Here is a 24,525-nt window from a genome sequence, read left to right on the forward strand (position 1 = left end):
GCACCCAACCATCTGGATCTGGATGGAGTTGAGACGGCAGACAGAATTCTGTCCGAGACATTATTCTGTGACAGTTCCTTCTTCGAAAAAACGAAGAAGATATTTATCAAGTCTGTTAATTTGCTGGCCACAACTGAAAGAGAGAAGTCCTCGTATAAACATTTACTAGATACTTACATTGATTAGGAACAGGTTTAAAATCAGCTAAATTAATTACATATTCATCTTCTTGAATAACCTGTGGCCTACCCATCGCCACGATTGCAAACTTAAATTTCTCCCATTCTTTTTCGGGCACAGCCAATCGTTTCTGTATTCGTTCTGTAAAAAAGAAGACCATTACTACCAAATTTTTTATTTTAAAATTAATATGGTTAGTTGAGCAATGACTAAAGTCACAAACAGGCAAAATTACAATATTTCTTTGATTGACTTGATAACTTCACAATCAAATTCTTTGGTTGTGTTCAAAATATTTTTCTTTTTATTAAAGATCTCAGAGAGAATTGCTCATCTTGATCAATGCACGAAAAATTGGATACCTGGGCCATATCCTGAGAGGGGAAAAATACGCAATTACTCAACTAATCATCCAATGAAAGATTGAGGACAAGAGAGGAGTAGGTCGCAAACAAATGCAATGGCTACGAAATATAAAGAATTGGACAGGCATGAATAACACTGGCGAACTGTTGCATGCCTCAAAAGACAGACGTCTGATCTTAAGATAATTCGTCAAGTCACTATAGGTGCACAGTACCATAAAATGATTAACCCATTTGCGCCCACGAGATCTGATTTTAAGAATTAATATATTTTGCATTAGGTATTTATTATAGTCTAAGAGCTGGGAGCGGATTTTGCTCGTGATAAGTAATATGGACAAACTATACGGGGATATGTTGAATTAGTTGTGTATATGACTTCACCCAACGGGCGGAAACCAGAGTGGGGGACGAGGGTAGTTATAAGGGGTCAAAGTCGCGGTTTTTATTTTTTTTTTGTGACGCTCATGATCGAGATAATGCACCGAAATTTGGGAATAAGTAGGTCATGATGTAACTAAACCAAATCTCCAAGGGCGGAACGCTGCTTGGTGGGGACCGGGGCGAATATAAAAATGTTAAGGAGTTTTTTGTGACGTTCGTGATCGAGTTAATGCACCAAAATTTGGGAATAAGTAGATCATGACATAACTAAGTAAAATCTCCAGGTGCGGAACGCTACGTGAGGGACAAAGGGGTGGCGGGCAGGGGTCTGTTTTGTGTCACCCACGCAGCGTTCCGCCCCTGGAGATTTTGCTCAGTTACGTCATGATCTACGTATTCCCAAATTTTGGTCATCATCACCATCTCGATCACGAACGTAAAAAAAACCCATTATAAATATATTTACCCCTGCCCCTACCCCTTTGTTCCCTCTTCGGCATTAAGCCTCTGGGGATTTTGTTTAGTTGCGTCATGATCATGATCTACTTATTTCCAAATTTTGGTGCACTATCTCGATCACTAAGGTCACAAAAGACACCTTATAATTTTTATATTCACTCCTGCCCCCAACCATTTGTCCCCCAAACAGCGTTCCGTCCCTAAAGATTTTGCTTAGTTATGTCATGACCTACCTATTCCCAAATTTTGGTGCATTATCTCGATCATGAGCGTCGCAAAAAAAAATAATCAAAACCGCGATTAGGACCCCTTATAAACACCCTCGTCCTCCACTCTGGTTTCCGCCCGCTGGGTAAAGTCATGTACACAACTAATTCAACATATCCCCGTATAATTTGTCCATATTACTTATCACGAGCAAAATCCATTTCTATCTCTCCGACTATTAGTAATATGTGGTAATATTATTTATATACACTCACCGGCACAAAAAACGGGCACCCCAAAAATGGGTCATTTTTAATGTCTTGTATTTCCTAAAGCTGATGTCCGATTTAAGTAATTTTTTTAATATGTTATAGCCTTATTCTTTAACAATATCGCTGTAATAATATTGTTGCTAGACAGGTACATTGTCATTGTATACAGGGTGTACGAATCAAACTGTGTTTTTTTCTCTAATTTTGGAATGTTCTAGCTTTTATAAAATACTGAAATTAAAACCCAACTATAGCCTCAGGTTTTCTTAACATTCTTAACATTCATTCGCTTATGTTGGATAATAAAAAAAGTTAGACACTTTAACAACTACCCCTGTTTTTCGTCAATACAGGGTGTTTTTAAATAAGTACGGCAAACTTTAAGGGGTAATTCTGCATGATAAAATAATGACAGTTTGCTTTATAAACGTATGCCCGCAAATGCTTCGTTTCCGAGATAGGGGGTGTTGAAATTGTTCTTACAAACTGACGATTTATTTATTGCTCTAAAACGGTTTGTGATATGCAAATGAAATTTGGTAGATTTTAAGAGGTAGTTATTGCGCATTTTTTGGCATACAATTAAGAATTTTATATTCACCATTGGCGTGCATACGGGATATATCTAAAATGTTTATACCCGTATGCACGCCAATGGTGAATATAAAATTCTTAATTGTATGCCAAAAAATGCGCAATAACTACCTTTTAAAATCTACCAAATTTCATTTGCATATCACAAACCGTTCTAGAGCAATGAATAAATCGTCAGTTTGTAAGAACAATTTCAACACCCCCTATCTCGGAAACGAAGCATTTGCGGGCATACGTTTATAAAGCAAACTGTCATTATTTTATCATGCCGAATTACCCCTTAAAGTTTGGCGTACTTATTTAAAAATTGACGAAAAACAGGGGTAGTTGTTAAAGTGCCTAACCTTTTCATTATCCAACATAAGCGAATGAATCAGAAAACAGAATGTTAAGAAAACCTGAGGCTATAGTTGGGTTTTAATTTCAGTATTTTATAAAAGCTAGAACATTCCACAGGGTGTTCCAAAATTTGAGAAAAAAACACAGTTTGATTCGTACACCCTGTATACAATGACAATGTACCTGTCTAGCAACAATATTATTACAGCGATATTGTTAAAGAATAAGGCTATAACATATTAAAAAAAATACTTAAATCGGACATCAGGTTTAGGAAATACAAGACATTAAAAATTACCCATTTTTGGGGTGCCCGTTTTTTGTGCCGGTGAGTGTAGTTGTTCCATTTTATCTTTTCCCATGCGTCATGATTAATTTTCAAACAAATTAAATCAAAACATACAGTGAAACTTACGTCGATGTGTATAGTATACAGTGATGAGCGCGCTAATAACCGGCAAAATAGCACAAAACATGGAAAACGTATTAAGTTGTGAGATAAAAAGAAATGAAACTAGTCGAGCTGGGAAATTTAGCGATATTAACCTAAAAATTTACATTATATTGATTGTTTCCCACCTTTAGACGTATAGACCATTCCAGGGTGACGTCATTTGACAGCGACTGGTGGGCAAAATATTGTAAACAAACTAGATAAAGTGTAGAAAACCAGTGTTTAATTTAAGAATATGATTAAAATACCAGCGTTTTGTTCAGTTTGAAAGTGTTCCAGTAAAGGTAAAAGAGATAAAGTAAGTTTTTTTTATAATACCAGCCGCATTTAAAGACCGAAATGTTTTAAATCACTATAATCACAATACACTGTAAACAGAACGACGATATGGGCCAAGAAAACTGATTTTCTGATTATACCGGGTTTTTGCATCCCCTACGAGGGTGTCCTATCCAATATTTGAAATTTTGTAGTTAAAACCACAGATTTTTTATAATAAGGCGAAAAAATAGCAAAAATAACACCAAAAACACAATTTTTGCCCCTCAGCAACGGTGTCGAAAGTCACGTGACCTGGAATGGTCAATTGGACGAGTTTAGCAACTGCCAGTGACAGTTTTAGTTGACATGCTCCACTGATACGTGTAAAGGTGGGAAACAATCAATATAATGTAAATTTTTATGTTGTGTGTGTGTGTGTGTGTGTGAAAAAATGGCTTGGATGCGAGTCCGTTAGCCACAGATTTTTATTTTATTTTTACCTCAATTTATTAGTTTTGTTATATTTATACGTATTTCACTTAAATGATTATATTTGTTTCTTTCAAGTAGTTTATGAGTAATTTAAATATTTCCATTTTATGACAACTTAGTAGATATTCTATACTAATTGGAAAATAAACTTGTGTTTGTCGTAAATTGTAATATAATTGATTTATATATCTCTCGTTAATTTTGCATTCCAAGAAAATATGGTTTAAATCTCTAATCGAAACATTATCACAAAAACATACTGATGAATTAATTATTCCTAATTTGTGCAGATGTGCCTCATATTTCCCGTGTCGAGTTTTTAATCTGACGATAGTAGAAATATCTTGCTTTGGCAGGTTATATTTAAATATGTATTCAGGTGGCGGAGGAAGTTCTTGATGTAAAGAAAAATATAAATTTTTATGTTAATATCGCTAAATTTACCAGCTCGACTAGTTTCATTTCTTTTTCACAACTTAATACGTTTTCCATCTTTTGCGCTATTTTGCCGGTTATTAGCACGCTCATCACTGTATATATAGTATACACAATGTATATACACATCGACATAGGTTTCACTTTGTTTTATTTAATTTGTTTGGAAATGAATCATGACACATGGGCAGAGATAAAATGGAACAACTATATTAACACAACTTCAAATGTAAAACTATATATGAAAAAATAGAATTACTTAGATATAGATGTACCCAAATGAGTAATGGGTACTACAGCGCCTTAATAAATAATGAAAACAGAAAAAATTTATTTACATGAAAAGTTTTAAAACAGTCTCTCTCAATACAAAGATTTATCTATTACACTTTTTGTGTCCTCCTTTACATCAATCGATGTAAAGTTACCCGAAGAGTTCAGATATCAATCTCCGGTCACTTTGGGTAAAAACCTAGAACTTACTAAGTCCAATTACTTGTCTAGACTTGGCACTCGTTTTTTAGATGTGATATTTGTTTTGGCATATAAATGGTAATTGCTAGTTCATAAGCTGCTTATTATCAGTCTTAGAAAGAAATTGTATTATCTGTCATTGCTTAATATAAAATGCCTTTAACCCTTTCAGCACCAGTGGACATACGACGTATGTCCACTTTCTATACTTCAGGACGTACGACGTACGTCAAATTTATTTTATTACGTTTCAACTGTTTTTATTTGGATTTTTTGCTTACACTGAAAAAAACGTTTCAAAATAAATAAATAAATACAGTGGAACCTCGGTAAGTTGGATTAATCGGGACCGCGGCTGATCCGGGTTAGCCGGAGAATATGGTAAAAATTAATAAAATACGGTACTCTTACAGATAAAGGTAATTATAATTGCCAAAAAAAATTAAATACTTATGTCCAGTAAATCTAAATTACGTACAGTTGTATACATTATTGTTTATTTCTTGGTAAAAAAACTCAGTCAAAGTGAAAACATTTTTATTTTATCTGATGAAAATCGATCCGGGTTATCGGAGGCCGACTTATCGGGGTTCCACTGTAAATAAATATTGAAAATTAGTATCTGTCTTCAATTATTTAGTTTAGTCACAGTTTAGTATATCGTGGGTCGACCCCTTTTCAAACAAACAATTTTGTCCAAAGACAGGCAGAAAAATATGCGACCTTTATATTTAGTAATAGTTAATCAGAATTAGTAAGTACATTTTGGGAAAACCTATTTTATGATTGATAAATACTGTGTTTTAAAAGGGGTTCATTAGATTTCAGGTATATTTACCCAAAATTTGAATACAATCAGGTAAACACTGAATGACTGAATTAGATCCAGAGAATGTATATTTTGCAGGTACAGAGTTTCTTGAGGATTAAATTAATAATCCGGAAAAAAGTTTATCTGTCCCGGCTGATAGGCTACTTACGGTTAAAATAAATAAATAAAATCGAAAAGATATTAGTTTTCGATTTAATTTTAAACTGTAGTTCGAAGTGCAGTCTTCTTTGAAATTATTTTATATTATCTCGAAAACTATTTCTTATCATGAGTGACAGTGATTCAGACCCCGATTTTTTGTTGTATCACAAAAGTATAAATTATGTATCATAACAATAAAAAACTTAATTGTATTTCTCTTTCTGTGTTATTTTTACACCTCTGCCTCTGATATTGTTCAGTAAAAAGTTACATCATTTTGAGCGTTCGGTTTGGGGTGAGATGGGGGAGAAGTCGGTAAATTAGTAGTTTTTTACGTTTTTCGTCAATATTTCTAAAACTATGCTTTAGCGTTAACAATGTGCTATATAAAAATGTTCTACATAAAATATAAAACAAAAAAGGCCCATTCATAATTGTTATAAAATTAAGGTTTCCAGTGTTACGGAGGGTGTAAAGTGGAGGTTTTCGAAACTTTTTATATTTTTTGGGCAATTTATAATATTATTACTGATGAAAGAAATTTTCTTTAACAGGATTTTGTTTTGTAAATAAAATTTGCTATTTCAGTGGCCGATGGTGATAAGCCCTTGAAGAAACGTCAACCTCACCACACAAAATCATCATCAATTGAAAAAAAATATATAAAAAGTATCGAAAACCTCCACCTTTCACCCTCCGTAACTCTGGAACCGTTGACTTTATAACAATTATGCATAGGATCTTTTTGTTTTAAATTATATGTAGAACATTTTTGTATAGAACATTGTTTACGCTAAAGCGTAGTTTTAGAAATATTGACGAAAAACGTAAAAAAAACTACTAATTTACCGACTTCTCCCCCATCTTCCCCCTAAACTGGACGCTCAAAATGGTGCAACTTTTTAGTAAACAATATGTGGACCATATAGAACAATTTGGTGTTGGAGGAAAAATTTTACTTTGGATGTCTGGGTTTGGCCTCTTTTTGGACCAATTATACTATACTACCTCCATAACTTTGGAACTGTTCATTTTAGAAGGATTATGCATAGGGCCTTTTTTATTTCAAATTTAATGTAAAACATTTTTGTATAGAAGGTTGTTCATGCTAAACCGCATAGTTATAGAAATATTGACGAAAAACATAAAAAACTACGAATTTACCGATTTCTCCCCCGTCTCCCACCCAAACCCGACGGTCAAAATGGTGTGACTTTTTCCTGAACATTATATGGACCATATAGAACATTTGATGTTGGAGGATAACTTTGACTTTGGATGTCTGGGTTATGCCATCTTTTGAATCAATTGTATCATACTATTATAAAACAATACGCCACTGAATCTCTAATCCAAATAAGTAAAAAGTGTGGGAAATCCTGGAGAATTATGTACAGGTGCCATCTATCCGTGAGAAAAATTTGGCACAAAGTAGTACATTTGGTTGCGTCTCTTTATACTTTTCACTCAACGTTATACGGTATCATGCATTTTAATAGAAAATATCTTTTTTTTTTTGTACAAGTTATTACATTTTTCAGTGTAGGTTCGTTCCTATGACGTACAACGTACGGCCGTTGGTATATAAGCATGAAAACTTACGCCGTATGTCCAAACTTAAAATCGCTGGGATTATTTACCTCAAAAAAATTAGTAGCTGGGGGTGAAAGGGTTAAAAAGTCTAGTATAAGAATCTGATCTTAATAACATACCTTTTACTTTAGCGAACGGTTCTCCCTGTTTGACTTTTATGAGGAAAGGAGTGCCGAACGTCGAAAAGACCTCCTTGTGAAAATGAGCACACGAAATTAACGTTTCGTCTTCGGCAAGATGCAATTCCTCCTGAGGCACCTCTTCGATCCTATATATTTTCGTAGCTGTAATTGCTAGCTGCTCTAAAGGCGTGTCTTCCTTTGGCCCCATTGATACCCTATTACTACATATTTCTGTTAACCTGAAAAAAACAAAATCATTAATTAAACATTTTTATAAAAAAAACCAAAGAGTAATCACAGAAAAGAAGAAGCAAGTATTAACCCTCGTAAGGCGGTGCTTAGATTCTTACGTAAACAACGGTGCGGGGTGCATTTGCACCCCATCTGTATATCCATTTTTTTATATGTGAACGTGGAAATTAATTTGAAAGATAATTAGGACTTATTTATTATAGTACGAAACATAATTCTACAAAAAAGGAGTCAAAAAAGTACTCAAAAAAAATTATTATCATCGCAAGACAAACACATGAAATTTTTCACAGAATGAGCAACACAAAATTTTTACACACAATACAGTTATGCCTGGACTTTCGGTCTTTTTTCTCCGACAAAAGTAACACCGACCTTGTCCCGTAGCTCTGTTAGCTCCAAATTTTCATCATTTGCACCAAGTCATTTTTTTGAAAAAAGCACGTAAACACAGAGTTTTAAATGCTGTAATGGATGGAATACATTTAGAATTGAATTTAATATGAATAAAAAAATGGAAAAAAATCAAAAAAATTTATTAAAAAAGATAGGTGAGAAAAACGAGGTCTGCCTTACTAATTAAAAGTGAATTATTTTAGTGAACCACTTTAGTATGGTATACCTAGACCCAAACCCAGACATTAAAAGTGAAAGTTATCCTTCAACACCAAATTGTTCTATATGGTCCACATATTGTTCAATAAAAAATCACACCATTTTGAGCGTCAGGTTTGGAAGGGAGGTGGGGGAGAAGTCGGTAAATTAAGAGTTTCTTAGGTTTTTTGTCAATATTTCCAAAACTATGTGGTTTAGCTTGACTAATGTTCTATACATAAATGTTCTACATTGAATTTTAAACAAAAAAGGTCCTATGCATAATCCTAAAATGAACGGTTCCAAAGTTACAGAGGTAGTATGGTATAATTGGTCCAAAAAAGGCCTAACCCCGTCATCGAAAATAAAAGTTTTCCTCCAACACCAAATTGTTCTATATCGTCCACATATTATTCAGTAAAAAATTACACCACTTTGAACGTCGGTTTTGGAGGGAGGTGGAGGGGAGAAGTCGGCAAATTAGTAGTTTTTTACGTTATTCGTCAATATTTCTAAACCTAAGCGGTTTAGAGTGAACAATATTCTATACAAAAATGTTCTACATTAAATTTGAAACGAAAATTTTACTATTGGAAAGATATTTATGCGATATTGTCCATAGAAAGTTCAGATTAGGTTTCTCCGTACCAGAGATATATATGGCCTGTGCCTGTAGAAGCCTCTAGGTGAGATTGACGTTCCATCAAGGGCTTATCAGTAATATACCACCGGCCAATGAAATAGCAAACTATATTTAGAAAACAAAATCCTGTTAAAAAATTAGTTTCTTCCGTAATGTTATAATTTGTCCAAAGAGTGTAAAACACATAGACAAGGCGAAAACGGCGGGTTCGAAGGGAAAGATATTCCCATGAGATTTTTTTGCATAATCATATTCGTGAGACATCCCAGAATAAGGTTCAAGAAGTCGCCCACGCGAAAAGTGGGCCAATTTTTTTTTAACAATTTTTTTTTAATCAAATTGCAAGAATCAATATTTTTGGCCCGAACAATTTTTTCTTTGATTTTTTGTACTATTCTGTACAAAAAAGATCTCTTATAATTTTTCTCTAAAGTTGATCGTTTTCGACTTATAAGCAATTTAAAATTGAAAAAAACGAAAAATGGCGATTTTCAAGGCTTAATAACTCGGTTAAAAGTTATTATTATAAAAGGCAATATATGACTAAATCAAAGTTTAGAGCCCCCCCTACAAGATCCTGAAGAAATTTTTGTCATTATTTTATTACTAAGGTGTTATTTTTAAGTAAAAATAATAAGCGTCATGCACGTGTGCGGCATCTGTAAATGCTGAGTGCGAGAGAGAAGCCATTCCAGCAGTCCAATTGTGCATCTTACTCGCACTCACATTTACAACCGCGTCAATACGATCTAACAGCTCATTGTTATTAATTAAAAATAGCAGCTTAGTAGTAAATTAATGACACAGATTTCTTCAGAATCATGTAGCGGAGACTTTAAACTTTGATTTAGTCACTTTCTGACTTTCATAATAATAATTTTTAACCGAGTTATTAAGTCTTAAAAATGGCCATTTTCGCGTTTTTCAAATATTAAATTGCTTATAACTCGAAAAAGATTCGAAAAAGATCAACTTTAGAGACAAATTATAAGAGACCTTTTTTGTCCATAATGGTCCAAAAAACCTAAAAAAAATAGTCCGGACCAAAAATATTGATTTTTGCAATTTGAATAAAAAAAATTGCTAAAAAAAAATTGGCCCACTTTTCACGTGGGCGACTTCTTGAACCTTATTCTGGGATGTCTCACAAATGTGATTATGCAAAAATATCTCATGGGAATATTTTTCCCAACGAACCCGCCGTTTCCGCCTTGTCTAATATGGAAAACCTCCACTTTACACTCTCCGTAACTCCGGAACCGCTGATTTTAGAACAATTATGCATAGGATCTTTTTCGTTTCAAATTTAATGTAGAACATTTTTGTATAGAATATTTTTCACGCTAAACCTCTTAGGTTTAAAAATATTGACGAAAAATCTAAAAAACCACTAATTTACTGACTTTTCCCCTCCCCTGCTTCCCAAACCCGACGCTCAAAATAGTGTAACTTTTTACTGGACAATATGTGGACCATACAGAACAATTTGGTGTTGGAGGAAAACTTTAATTTGGGATGACGGGGCTAGGCCTTTTTTGGACCAATTATAATATCGTGGGCTTACAACAAAAATGCACTAAGTCAGAATTTTAACGTTTGAAATAAATGGATTTGAAAGTTTGAACACTCATGATAATTCATACAGACATAATAAACTATTTGAAAAACTCTTAAAGTAGTCTTCATATATTTAATGTTTCAAATAGCTTATTATGTCTGTATGAATTATCACGAGTGTTTAAACTTTCAAATCCATTTATCTCAAAAGTTAAAATTCTGACTTAGTGCCTTTTGGTTGTAAGCCCACGATACACTATCTCCATAACTTTTGAACCGTTCATTTTAGAAGGATTATGCATTGGACTTTTTTTGGACTTGGACTTAGAATTGAATGTAGAACATTTTTGTATAGAACATTGTTTACGCTAAACCGCATAGTTTTAGAAATATTGACGAAAAACGTAAAAAACTCCTAATTTACCGACTTCTCCCGCACCTACCACCCAAACCCGACGCTCAAAATGGTGTGACTTTTTACTGAACAACATGTGGAGCATATAGAACAATTTGGTGTTGAAGGATAACTTTCACTTTGGATGTCTGGGTTGTGCCGTTTTTTGGATCAACTGTATCATACTGCTTGAAATGAAGTGATATTTGGCATATACATAGAATTCATAAAGAAAAAAGTGATATTGTGCCAATGCGTGATTTTGCCTGATTTTCACAGCTTCTTCAAGTCCGGAATTGGATAAACTGATTAATTCTTAGCAACTTTTGTTCAGAGTTTTTTCACTGTCAATACTTTACGAGTTATTTACTAGGCCGACCCTGAGCAATGCAGCGAGGCGAAATGTGATGGGGTGAGAGAGAGAAAGTTGATGTGTAGGCAGTGTGCCAGATTTCTCCCAGCATGTCGCACTCTTTCTCTGCGGCATGGGGAACCTTACTTTACGCATGACCCTAGTATAAAACCAATTTTAATTTTTTTACTTACTTTTTATTAGGTAAACTCCTCCTCAGAGGCATCTTTCAGTGCGTCACAGTTTTTCGATTCCTTGCTAACGCATTAAGTTGGAAGTGACAGAAAAAAAGGTACGCTATTGATTAAAGTCATTTATAACATTTATTCTAGTTGTTGATAGATGGCGCTATAATCTATACGATTACAATCTGTACAATTTATTGAGACTATACAAATCAAAAACATACCTTTTTATAAATGAAATAAACACAATTGATTTGTTTTTATACCAAATTACGATTACGATTCTGACAACTGTCAGATTTAACTAAAATGTCATGCTGTGATTCTCTACATTCTTAAAATCATATATTACGTCATTTAATGATGACACACTGAAAGACTGAGAAGAACTTTAAATTATAGTCGTATAGATAATAGCTAAATAACTAAATATTTTTTCCGATTATAGCGCCATCTATCAACAACTGGAATAAATGTTATAAATGTGTATGTATCACGGACGTACCTTTTTTTGTGTCGCACTGAAAAAAGCCTCTAAGAAGCACCATACTTATAATATCTAGGAATAAACTTACCTAAGTTTTCCAGTACCACAATCTCCGACTTGCTTTTTCGCCTCTTCTAAGAGATCTGCCACGGTTCCACCTTTATTTGGATATAATATCAGTTCCTTTTCTTCCTTGAACTTCGAGCCCACGTAAACGCATTTGAATTGCTTCTTATTTTCTAATTCATTGACTCGAATACTAAGTTGCTGATAAAATATTTTCTTCGGGACTTTTGGCTTTGAATATACTAGTAGGTCTTTGAGAGTACCTTCGAATGTACACCTCAACGGGTGACCAGGACTATCTTTATAACTGAAAATCAAAAGAAACTCTATTAGGGGCAATGTATGTATTGAAAATTGTTTGGTATTCTCATAAATAAAGTTATGATTTTTATGAATAAGTAATGCTTTAAATGTGCGCATCAATATACGTTAAAATAAAAAAAAAGCAACACAATGTACCTACAAATAATATTATAATATGTACTTATGTTATGAAATAAGAAATTTATGACTATGAATCTGCAATCAATCACAAACAAGTCTGGCTAATTGGCTCTGCCAAAGCCATTTTTCAAAAATAAAAAAAATATACGTTAAATTAGGATATCCTAATTTATATTTCTAATTCACATGAATACACACTATTCCTTTCCACCCTCATATTAGGCAACCAACATTACTCTTTTATTTTACTCTTATTTTTTGTTTTACATCAGCCTATAGTTGATTTTTTAACCAAGAGGAGTAAACTAAAAAGACAGATTCACACCCAAGAAAGTTACTAGAGAAGTAACCAAATTCATTTTCTTTTTTCGTTGATCATATCAGCTTTCGATGATAATCCATACATATTATAATATACTAACACATCGCTAAAGAGTTCTAAAAACGATTGTTTTTATATAAAAGTAGACTAAAAATCTAAAAATTAAAGGAATAATGCAGAAAACAGAAAAAATCGCCGATATACTTAATTAACCTATTAAATTACAGAAGTGCCAAAATTTCATAAATGTCATTAGTGTCAAAATTTAATAACAGTGGAGTAAACTTGCCTTCGTTTGGACCAATTAGAAACAAGCATTACGGCGAGGTAAATTTGAATCACTCCTCTGGGTTAAAAAACAAACCATAGTCATTTCTTTTCTTTCCCTTTACAAACTATGATGTTTACAGTAAAACATATTTCACTTATTTCGTTTTTAAAACAAATTAATCTTTTCATACCATCTATGATGTCATAGATTTAACCATGAATTGAGGCGGTAGCTAGAATAAGGGTCTATAGTTCTATAGGCCCTTTTTCTGGAGAACACAGAATTGAATTCTTCATGTTGTTCTCTGTCAGTCCACCTAATTTTTTGACATATTACGGCTTTTTATGTTGGTACAACACTTTTTTTAGAGAAGTGTTGGAACAGCTGAGAAAGATTTATATCGGTATTATTATTTATATTTTATATATTGGTTATAATATTTATATTACATTTATATAAATAATATAAATATACAGGGTGGTGAATTGGAAAACGGGCCATAGGAAACTCAATGTAAAATTCTAAACTGTTGATCCTGCTTCCCTAATTATTCTACATCAAAAGACATGAGAAACTATTTGTAGAGGATTGAAATCTTTATTGAAAACAATTGTTAAAATTGTTCTACGAATTAAACACATTCCAAAATTTTGTAAAATATAATAAATTTTATCAAAGTATTTGCCAAATTTAGGCCACACACAGTGCAAGAATGTGTATAAGGTGGCCTTCGGTCACAATGAAATTATTATATTAACCATATTTTGAGCTGTCAGTATTTTTATTTTATCGTTTTTATTGTTTAAAAAACAATAAAGTCGAAAAGATGTCCTCAGTTGAGGAGAAAGTAGTAATAATAAAGATGTTTTATTCACGTAATAATAATAAAGTCAATAGTTTGCGTACTGTCAGAAATAGTACTTAGGTATGGCAAATGTATTATATTTTTCAAAATTTTGGACTCTGTTTAAATCGTAGAACAATTTTAACTTTTGTTTTTAATACAGTTTTTAATCCTCTACAAATAGTTTCTCATGAATTTTGATGTAAAATAATTAGGGAAGCAGGAATTCAACAATTTAGAATTTTACATTGGGTTTCCTATGGCCCGTTTTCCAATTCACCACCCGGTATATTATTAAACTGTTTTCTATTATTTTATCAATGGATTATCGAAATTATTCAAACTATAACGCTTAAAAAATGCAAGTGTTGATTCGCTTATGGCATAGATGTTAAATCTTTAAATGCTTGTTTCTCAAAATACACTTTTGGCAGATAGGCCCTTCTTCTAGCTACCGCCTCAATTATACTTATTGCATTTTAGAATTGCATTGTAAGACATTTAATAACAACCATTACATTATAACTAAAATTTAAATTCAAAACTACACTCATGTTAAGGTCATAACCAAAATCTGACTACCTTGACATGTCATGTCACTCTTGACAACTAGATTTTTACTTCCTACATCTCAGTTGTTCTATGTCTTTTGAACTGGCAAGAACCACGCTTTCCAATCGAGCAAGGGACCATGTTGCACTTTAAGTACTAGGATAAAATCTATTAACATCGACTTAACGTCGCCTTACTTTATAAAATTATATTATGTAAACCATATATTTCGATGTCACCACTTTCATTAGTGTGCTAGTTTCATTGACTTAGCAGAATGTAAGTATTTGCCACATGTTTTTTCTTTAACTAACAGTCATAATTTTCCTTTTGCTTTCAATTTAACGTGGAAATACTTCATTCTAGAAACTGAGGATGATCTAAATCAGATCGAAAACGTTTTGCAATCCATTTGGACAACATTTTAAAAAGTTTTAATAAACATTTTTATACCAAGATACAAATTGAAGTTTTTACTTCTGTATTAGTTTTTTAACTATGGGATACAGCCAGCTACTTTGATTTTCCCATTGATTTTTTTATTATTAATAACATCTGCAAATGGTTGGGAAAAGAAAAAGGCTTTTAAAATGAATTTATATGTATGCTATATTATTAATTATGTTCTTCATTAATTAGTATGTTCATATTTTTTTATTAAGTTAAATTATTTTTAAGTGAATTATTAATTAATTATTCTTGTTCGGATACATTCGTAAATAAATTTTTATGATTTTAAAAAGCCAGAAATAACATTGAATTTTTTAAAAAAATCACTGACAAGGGGGGTCATGCATGAGTTGCAGTTGCGACGTCGACATTAAAAGGGAGAGAAACTGAATAAAAACGTTTATTCGACAATAAGATCTTACCTTTGACATTTAAAGAATTGTAACAAATAGGGATCGGTTCCTACCCTCTGCGCTACGGCTCTGGCGAACTGATCGTATGTCATTCTCTGTGACAGCTCCATTGTGAATCCCTGGTCGTTGGGTATGCACTTGTCTACAAAAGTCACTTCAACGCGACAATACAAATCTTTGAAATAATCTACACATGTCGGAAGGTCGGAAAGTTCCTCTCTTTCTTCCTTTTCAAACACTATTATATCACCATCCATTAATTCTTCTAATACCTGAAAGTTATAAAGTTTGTATAACGATTGAATTATTTCATAAATGTCGAAAAGACAGAGCTCATGATAATTAGCAAGAAAAAGATAACAGAAGTACTACAACTACCTCAGCACCATAATAAATGAAGAATGGACCAACAACCAAGAGATATGAGCACGCACTACAAAAACTAAATCCACCTTCAACCAGATGAACGCATTCTTTCAAATTATCTCTTGGTATAAAGGTAAGAATGTTGCTATGCTACGTCTTGTCCTTTTCTTAGGGTGTTGAATTGTGGATTTTAAACAAAAATATGTGCAAGAGATTGGAAGAGATGTGACTCAAGAGATGTGACTGTATCAGAGAATACTCAAGATCCCGTGGACTGGTTGAATTACAAATGAAGAGGTCCTCAGAAGAATGAAGAAAAACCAAGAGGTACTGAATACCATCTAATTTAGAAAACTACAGCACTTTGGACACATTATAGGAAATGAATCCAAGATATAAACTAGAAGTCAAACAATTAGGAATGCACGTCATAGATTTAATGACATCATAACCTACTGGTACAAACTTAACGGCAAACAAATTCAACAAATTTTTCCTCATATATTAGTTTTTTTGGTACCGTCAAGTTTGGCAAGGCCTGTTGCCAAATAAAAAAACATTTATTTAACAAACCAGCCTACACTGTTTCTCTTTGTCTTTAAGAGTATGAAACAAAGATCTTTACTATCTCTATCTTTACTATAAGTGTCAAACTGGCATTGTCCGATATAAGGTTATTTAAGATGTTTGTTTGTCACCGGAGGGACCGCAGACGTTCGGATACAATTAGCGTCTCTTTGCAAAGACAATGACGTCGACTTTGCAAAGTAACAAGACACTTACTCAACACACACACTACACATGACACTAGATACCTCATGTTGTGACTGGCTGATTGACATAAAGTCCATGCCATTTTAAAAAAATGTTTGATTATTTTTTTTTTTCATCTTCTTTTATGGCCTTTGTGAGCCGTGCCCATTTAGCCAGCAACATTTCTTAAAATAACGCCTAATTAAACCGACCATACAACAAGACCAATCAAGGATTCGCGGTGTGCAAGTACTTGGAAGGGAAACGAGAAACGACCGTGCGCGAGTCGCGGAGAAATATTGCAACTATCTTAAATAATTCATATTGTCAATTGAAATTGTCAAATTGACGTAATATTTCATACCTTCTGTCATTGAAGCAGAAAAATTATATATTGCTCCACAATATTGATATGATATGCAATTATTATATAAAGGTAAATTTAATTAATTGTATTTTGCTTGCAGTACTGCATTTTAATAACTAATTTTATTTACTACATACAAGTGTTTACGTTTGCATAACATAACCTGCATCTTATTTTTTCTTCTTATTATTTTTTTGGACTATGGCCTTGACAATTATCCAGCAACCAGGACTAATATAATTGGCCAATATAATTAAAAGTGCGAATAAAAGTACAGAGCGTAGAAATAGAGGTCGCTTTGCCGAACTTGCACGGTCCCAATAGGGCAAGGAAAGTGAAGTTGGTTAAAAAATAAACTGTTGTTAAAATATTAACTAAATAAATAAAATATAATTTGACTTTATATTTAACCTACAATATTATGACAGACGTCAGTTACCATTTACCATCTGGCCAAATATAATATCTGAATATCATATATAATCGTCACTGCTTCTAGCCAATAAAATGGTCGCTGTAATAGGGCTTTTCATCGATTGTCATTTGTTTGGAGCTTCTGTCATATGTTGTATAATCTGTGTATAATATTAATATACACTGAATGAAAAGCCCTATAGGAATGGCATGTCAAAAAAAATCTGATTATTCCCTATATATTTCTTCAAATTTAGAATATGGCAAGAAGGGGAAAATTAGGTGCATTCCTTACTGTTTGAATTCTAGTTTACCCTCCTATAAGCCACTCTACAGGGAAAAATATTTGGAAGGCGAGGTCCAGGAAGAACATCCTGGTTAAAGATCCTCAGAACTTGGTTCAACATAACATCTGTGCAGCTTTTCTTCGTTGCTGCAGACAAGATAAAGATTGCCATGATGATCGCCAACACTATGATTGAAACATTATGATCGCCAACAGATATGTATATTGAAAAAGTACACTGTATCGTACTGAATAATAGTGAGAATTTTAAGTGAGGAATGGGAAATGAAAAAGTTCATAACGTTGGATGTCATGGTTTTTCACGTCGGAACAAAAATTGAATATAAAGTATCTAAACGCGTCAAGGCACTTATTAGATGAACTGTATAAAAAAACTTTTTTATATAGCTTGTGTGTTACATAAACTTACCTTTTCTAAAGGATCATTAAAATTTGTAATTTTCTCTATCATATTCGGTCGTATTTCCTCATAAAGTAACAATTCGGTATCTGGCGGAAATCCTGCTCTTTCGTTCAGCAACGGTATAATATCCACTAACTTACTCGTAACGGGTAAATAGCTGTGACCGCAATAGTGGATTTTCTTTTGCTTGGGATCGTACATTTTGAAAAACAATAATACATCTGTTTCCTTGTCAAACGTCGGAAGTGTCGATTGCCCCGAATCAGGAGGAAGGAGCTCGAGGAATATGTTCCAAGGATTCGCGTTTTCTGCTGTGTCTATTACAGGCTTGTGGAGGTCTGTTTCGAGATCTAAAACACTGGGTCGGATGGTTTGGTTTGACCTGAAAAAGCAACAATGTTATTTTCTGTGCCACAAAATATGTTGTATGGCCGAGTTAAGCGAGCTAGTACACCAAAGCAATATCCTAAAGAAATCACATATAACATACATTGCGGAAAGATAGGCAGTGAGCAGGGTTGCCAGGTCAGTTTTCATTTCTTCAGTAGTTTTGCTTTCAAAAAATCAGTAGATTTTTTAAGAAATGTACAATACAGTAAAACATGTGTTAACAGCCACTTGTCAAAATCGGCCACCTGTACTAACGGCCAGTTTCAAAATTCTGCAAACCAAATATATGTAGATTCCCTTATGTATGATCTGGTATTTACGGCCACCTTTATAATACGGACGCGGCCGAATAATCTCATATTTTTAAAGCCTTCACAGAAATTTAACGAACAGCTGTTAGAGGAAATTGAAATTACGACAGATTGAAATTGACATGGGGTGCGACAGGGATGCGTAATGTCGCCAGTTCTTTTTAATGCCTACTCGGAAGAGATCCTCTTGAGGGCGAAACTGCTGGAATAAATGAAGTTCCCATTAACAACATTAGATATGCGGATGACACTGTCATCTTAGCCGAAAATATTGAAGATCTTCAGAGACTGGTGAACAAAATAGCGGTGTATAGCCGAGAATACAGTCTAACAACAATCAGTGGCGGGTCCAAGGGAGGTATCACGGGGGGTCATGACTTCCCCCCTCCCCGCCAAACGAAAATAAATATCAATTCAATAAGCCTAAAAAAATAAAAACCGGGAGCCGTCAAACAACAAAAAAACATTTTAGGTCCATCCAAAAAATAATTGAAAACCCACTAAGTGAGCTTGCATCAGAGAAAAGTAATTATTAAATTAAAAAATCCACAAGGAAAAGAAAATGTTTTTCCTGTAGTTGGCTGTATACCATCAATCACAAAATTGGAAAAAATCCTTTGTAAAAGGTATAAAATTTTATTAAAATCCCTTTAAAGGGCTACATCACAACAAAACGTTTTCGATTTTTATAAAAAATCATCATCAGTGTTAGACAAACTGGATGCTAGCTCTTTTGTGGCTCAGCTAGCATCCAGTTTATCTAACACTGATTATGTTTTTTTATAAAAATCGAAAACGTTTTGTTGTGATGTAGCCCTTTAAAGGAATTTTAATAAAATTTTATACCTTTTACAAAGGATTTTTTCCAATTTTGTAATTATTAAATTACCCTCAAGATCTAAGACCCCCCCCCAAATTCTGGATCCGCCACTGCTAACAATAAACATCAAGAAGACAAAGTTTATGAGAATATCTAAAACGCAAAGAAATAACGAGAATCTCCTCATAACAGTACCAATGTCAAACGAGTAGACCAATATGTATATCTTGAAATAATGATCAACTCTTCAAATGATTAAATTTTTTACTCTTTCAAACTCTTTCAGGAAATTAAAATTAGAATAGAAAAGGTTAGAGCTAATTTTAACAAAATGTGCACAAGAGATCTAAAGTTAGAGTTAAGAGTAAGGTTGGCTAGGTGCTACGTTTTCTTGACTTTGTTTTACGGAATGGCTTGGACCTTGAGTGCGGCATCAATGAAAAAACTGGAATCATTTGAGTTGTGGATGCGCAGAAGAATTCTGAAAATATCACGGACAGAACATGTCACAAACAAAGAGGTTCTGAGAAAGATGAATAAAGAAATGGAAGTCTTAAATACCATCAAAACCAGAAATTTGGAATATCTCGGACATATTACACGTAGAGAAATATACAACTTGCTCCGACTCATTATGCAGGGGAAGATCCAAGGAAAAAGAAGCATAGGGATACGTAGAATAGCATGGCTGCGCAACCTCAGTGAATGGTACCAATGTACATCAAATGAACTTTTCAGAGCAGCCATCTCTAAAGTCCGAATAGCTATGATGATTGCCGACCTCCGTCGCGAAGATGGCACTTGAAGAAGAAGATAGAAATTTACCTGTTAAGCTTGTCATGCACGGAGAGCTAATTAATTATTAATTATTTATAATTCTTCTGCTTTTTCTAATGGCGCTACAAACCTTTGTGAGTCTTGGCCTGCTTAACAATGTTCTTCCATTCTGCCCTGTCGGATACTTTCCTTCGCCACTGCCTGATTTTCATGGTTTTAAGATTCCCCTCTACATTGTCTATCCATCTTTTACGGGGCCTTCCTCTTGTTGTATTTCCTTGGGGCTTCCATCTCTGGATTACTTTCACAGCTCGATTATCTGGCATTATTTCTAAATGGCCAAGCCAGTTTAGCTTGTCACGCACGGAGAGCTAATTAATTATTAATCATTTCTAATTAATAAATTAAAAACAAATTTTAATTTATTAGTTCGAAATGATTAACAATTAATTAGCTCTCCGTGCCTGACAAGCTTAACAGGTAAATTTCTATGAAGGCTTTTACAAATATGAGATTATTTGGCCGCGTCCGTATTATACAGGTGGCCTTAAATACCAGGTCATAAATAAGTGAATCTACTTATAATTGGTTTGGAGAATATTGAAACTGGCCGTTAGTATAGGTGGCCGTTAACACAGGTTTTACTGTATTATACATGTCTTAAAAGATCTACTTATTTTTATTGATTTTTTGAAAGCAAAACTACTGACGAAATAAAAACTGACCTTTCAACCCTGATGTTGAGTGTTTCATGTTGCGTTTGGATATTGCTTTGGTGTATGAGTCCGCTAATATGCTTTAATAGAAACACATTTACTAACCTCTGACTAAAAGGCCATGGTCTTATTTGCTCTGGAGGATACTTAAAGGCGTCCGCCAGCATTTCCATTAGTTCGGCAACAGTGGCCATCTTTTTGATTTTGAACACCCTAAAAAGAGCCCTTTCTTGATCATAAAGATCGTTGCCTTGATGACCATCGAACGCATCCTCCAAAAGAACGTTTATCGTCATGTACAGATGGGCCTCGTTACGTTCTTTACGCCTCACCTGCTCCATTCGCTTTTCCTCTGCCAAGCGATCGGCCAGTTCTGTGGGAATGTCTGCATCTGTCACATCTTGTAATACTTTGGGCATTTCAGAATCCCTTATATACACCAACATGTAAGCATTAGTACAGTGTTTTACTGTCATATTCATGTCCTCATCATGTCCACCAAAATTGTGCTCAGATGCTTCTTGTTTGGTACATCTTGAAACGACGTCGTCATCGAATTTACACCATTTACCATCACCTAAAATAATACACCTTAGATTGACTTAACACGATATCACTTATTGATGAGTTAGTGCCAATATATGTTATCAGTTAATACAGAGCGGGCCAAAGAAAACAGTCCACCTCGATATTTGGCAGTATTTATTAGATTTTAAGAAAATGACGAAACAGGTCGATTTTTGATCTAAGGGGGACACATTTTTACGGTAAATACATCTGTCATTTGTCAACCCCCTCCCTTCCACTCCCCCCCCCTAATTTTTAAATAGGGAATAGAGGTTGTGTGCTAGCTCATTTGAAAGGTTATTCAATTCTCTATTCAGTAATATAAACATTAACATAATTATGTATACAGGGTGTCCAAGAAAAAAAATTTAATTAAATTAATTGACACAAAAAGAAGAATGTATGTAATTTATTTAATTCAAAATACATTCTACTGCTGTCAAAAAACACAAAAAAAATGTTTTTTGATAAATAAACATTGTTTTTTGCTTAATTTCAATGTTCAAGCTGCCACCTATCTGCCTCTTGGTAGGTTGAATATTGAATTTAAGCAACAAACAATGTTTATTTATCAAATAAACATTTTTTTCTGTTTTCTGTCAGCAGTAGAATGTATTTTGAGTTAAATAAATTACATGCATTCTTCTTTTTGTGTCAATTAATTTAATTCAAAATAATTTTTCTTGGACACCCTGTATAAATAATTATGTCAATGTTAATATTACTGAATAGAGAATTGAATAAGCTTTCAAATGAGGTAGCACACGACCCCTATTCCCTATTTAAAATAAGGGGTGGGGATGTGGAAGGGAGGGGGTTGACAAATGACAGATGTATGTACCGTAAAAATGTGTTCCCCTTATATCAAAAACCGACCTGTGTCGTTTTCCTTAAAAACTAAGAAATACTGCCAAATATCGAGGTGGACTGTTTTCTTTGAGTCACTCTGTATATCTATCTGCAGCTTTGCCTCTATATTTTTCGTAAATCCAGGTGGATAAATTCAGTATCGAAATCATATCTAACCTGAAAGATATGGCTAATGTAAGATTGAATAATATTACTGGCTCAAATATTGGAGAAAACTTACATAAGAAATTAAAAAACTGAAGAGAAAATTTCATCAAACTCATTGAAAAATTCACTTGTCTTATTGCTAAATGCAAAAGATAAATTATTATATTGTTATTACTTATTATCGACTTAAACAAATTTACAAAAATGTGTTCAAATACAGGATGTCCAGAAACTCTACCGACAAACGAAGACAGGAGATTTCTCAGATAATTTTAAGATATTTTAACTCAATTCACCTAGTCCGAAAATGATTCCTTAGGCAGGCCGCACATCAAAGAAACATGAAACGTAAATTACGTTTCATGGAAATAAAACACTGCTAAACAAATATGCGTCCGGCCATTTATGAAACTCTCCGAAAATAAAAATGTGTCATGAGCATGAATCACACTTGTTTTATTGGTAGGCGGACTTTGAAATTTGTTTAGCAGTGTTTTATTTTCATGAAACATGTTTCACGTTTCATGTTTTTCGTTTCATGTTTCTTTGGTGTGCGGCTTGCCTAAAGGAACTAGAGCTCTTTGAAGATGGCGTCTTGTAAGTAGTTTTTCTTAAATAACTCCAGAACGCTTCTATTGATAAAAACGAAAATTGGTACACATATTTATCTTCAACAGATAAATCGACTCCATGCATTGAGAATTTCTAGTACCGGTCATAGGCGTCCGTTTTGGGTAGGGCAACAATTATTTTATCGCATAACTTTTTTATCTTTAATTTTTAAGCATTTTTGACTCTGGATTATTAAATTGTGAGATATTCTACGACTAAAAGGTACTCTTGTTTTAGGTCGATAGGATACACCATTTTCTAGAAAAATTTGGTCACTTTTAAAGAATGCCAGATAATCGAGCTGTAAAAGTAATCCAGAGATGGAAGCCCCAAGGAAATAGAACAAGAGGAAGGCCCCATAAAAGATGGATAGACCACATAGAGGGAGATCTTAAAACCAAGAACATCAGGTAGTTGCTAAGGAAAGTATCCAACAGGGCAGAATAGAAGAACATTGGTAGGCCAAAACTCACAAAGGGTTGTAGCGCCATTAGAAGATGTGATTTGATTTTGTTTCTTCAGTTTTACTTTCGAATTACTGATAATTGTTATAAGAATCAAAGGTAAATATGATTAGGCGAATGAAGCCTTAGATTTCGTAGTCAATATCCCAACCACACACACAATTACTGACAAAGGTTTCTAAATGATTAAATTATTAAAGTGATTCTATTGAATAGTGGATGCACTGATGTGATTTCAGTAGCCCCTGCCTGCATTTGTAATTTTTGAAGTTATACTTCTTTAGGCGCGATTGAGATTGAGGGTGAATTTATATTGATCTGCGTAGTGTTGGAAAATTCTCGAGAATGAAAAATCGGAGAATATTCCCGAGAATATTCTCAATATGGAGAATTTTCTGAGAATGAACCTTATGACGCGCTTTTGGATATACTTAAAGATGAAATGGGGTATTAAAAGTCATTAAATTATATACAAAATTATGAGACGAAACAACAGTGTTCTTTATATATAAGAAAATACAAAAACAACAGAAAACAAAATTTTTTTGACAAAAAAAAAATGAAATTTTCTTAACAGCAAATACTGGATGTGGTGAGCTAATCTGAAAAAGATGAGGCCTCAGATTCAGAATCTATTTCTATCATTAGCTCATCCTGGTCATCTACATTCTGCATTTCAATGTACTGATGAGAGGTTGTGGGATTTTGTTTTTCACTAGTCGCCAGCTCAGTCATGGACTGGTCTACATCTAACAATTTTAAATTGTGAGCAATAAAAGTTACCTTATCAGCCCCTTCACCAGTAAGCCGG

General features: G+C 33.7%; 1 protein-coding gene across 4 annotated transcripts in view; it reads right to left on the reverse strand.

Moving 5' to 3' along the window:
- Positions 1–24,525, reverse strand: part of LOC114332915 (ubiquitin carboxyl-terminal hydrolase 7) — a 77,489-nt gene that overhangs the window by 13,191 nt on the left and 39,773 nt on the right. For all 4 annotated transcript variants that reach the window (XM_028282698.2, XM_028282697.2, XM_028282700.2 and 1 more), the window contains exons 8-13: positions 21,160–21,631; positions 18,047–18,422; positions 15,440–15,702; positions 12,157–12,441; positions 7,602–7,843; positions 178–321 (exon numbers count right to left, since the gene is read on the reverse strand). In XM_028282698.2, the coding sequence (XP_028138499.1) occupies positions 178–321; positions 7,602–7,843; positions 12,157–12,441; positions 15,440–15,702; positions 18,047–18,422; positions 21,160–21,631 (1,782 nt within the window). The remainder of the gene's footprint in view (positions 1–177; positions 322–7,601; positions 7,844–12,156; positions 12,442–15,439; positions 15,703–18,046; positions 18,423–21,159; positions 21,632–24,525) is intronic.

Source organism: Diabrotica virgifera, chromosome 1 (genome assembly GCF_917563875.1).
Source record: "Diabrotica virgifera virgifera chromosome 1, PGI_DIABVI_V3a".
Taxonomy (NCBI): domain Eukaryota; kingdom Metazoa; phylum Arthropoda; class Insecta; order Coleoptera; family Chrysomelidae; genus Diabrotica; species Diabrotica virgifera.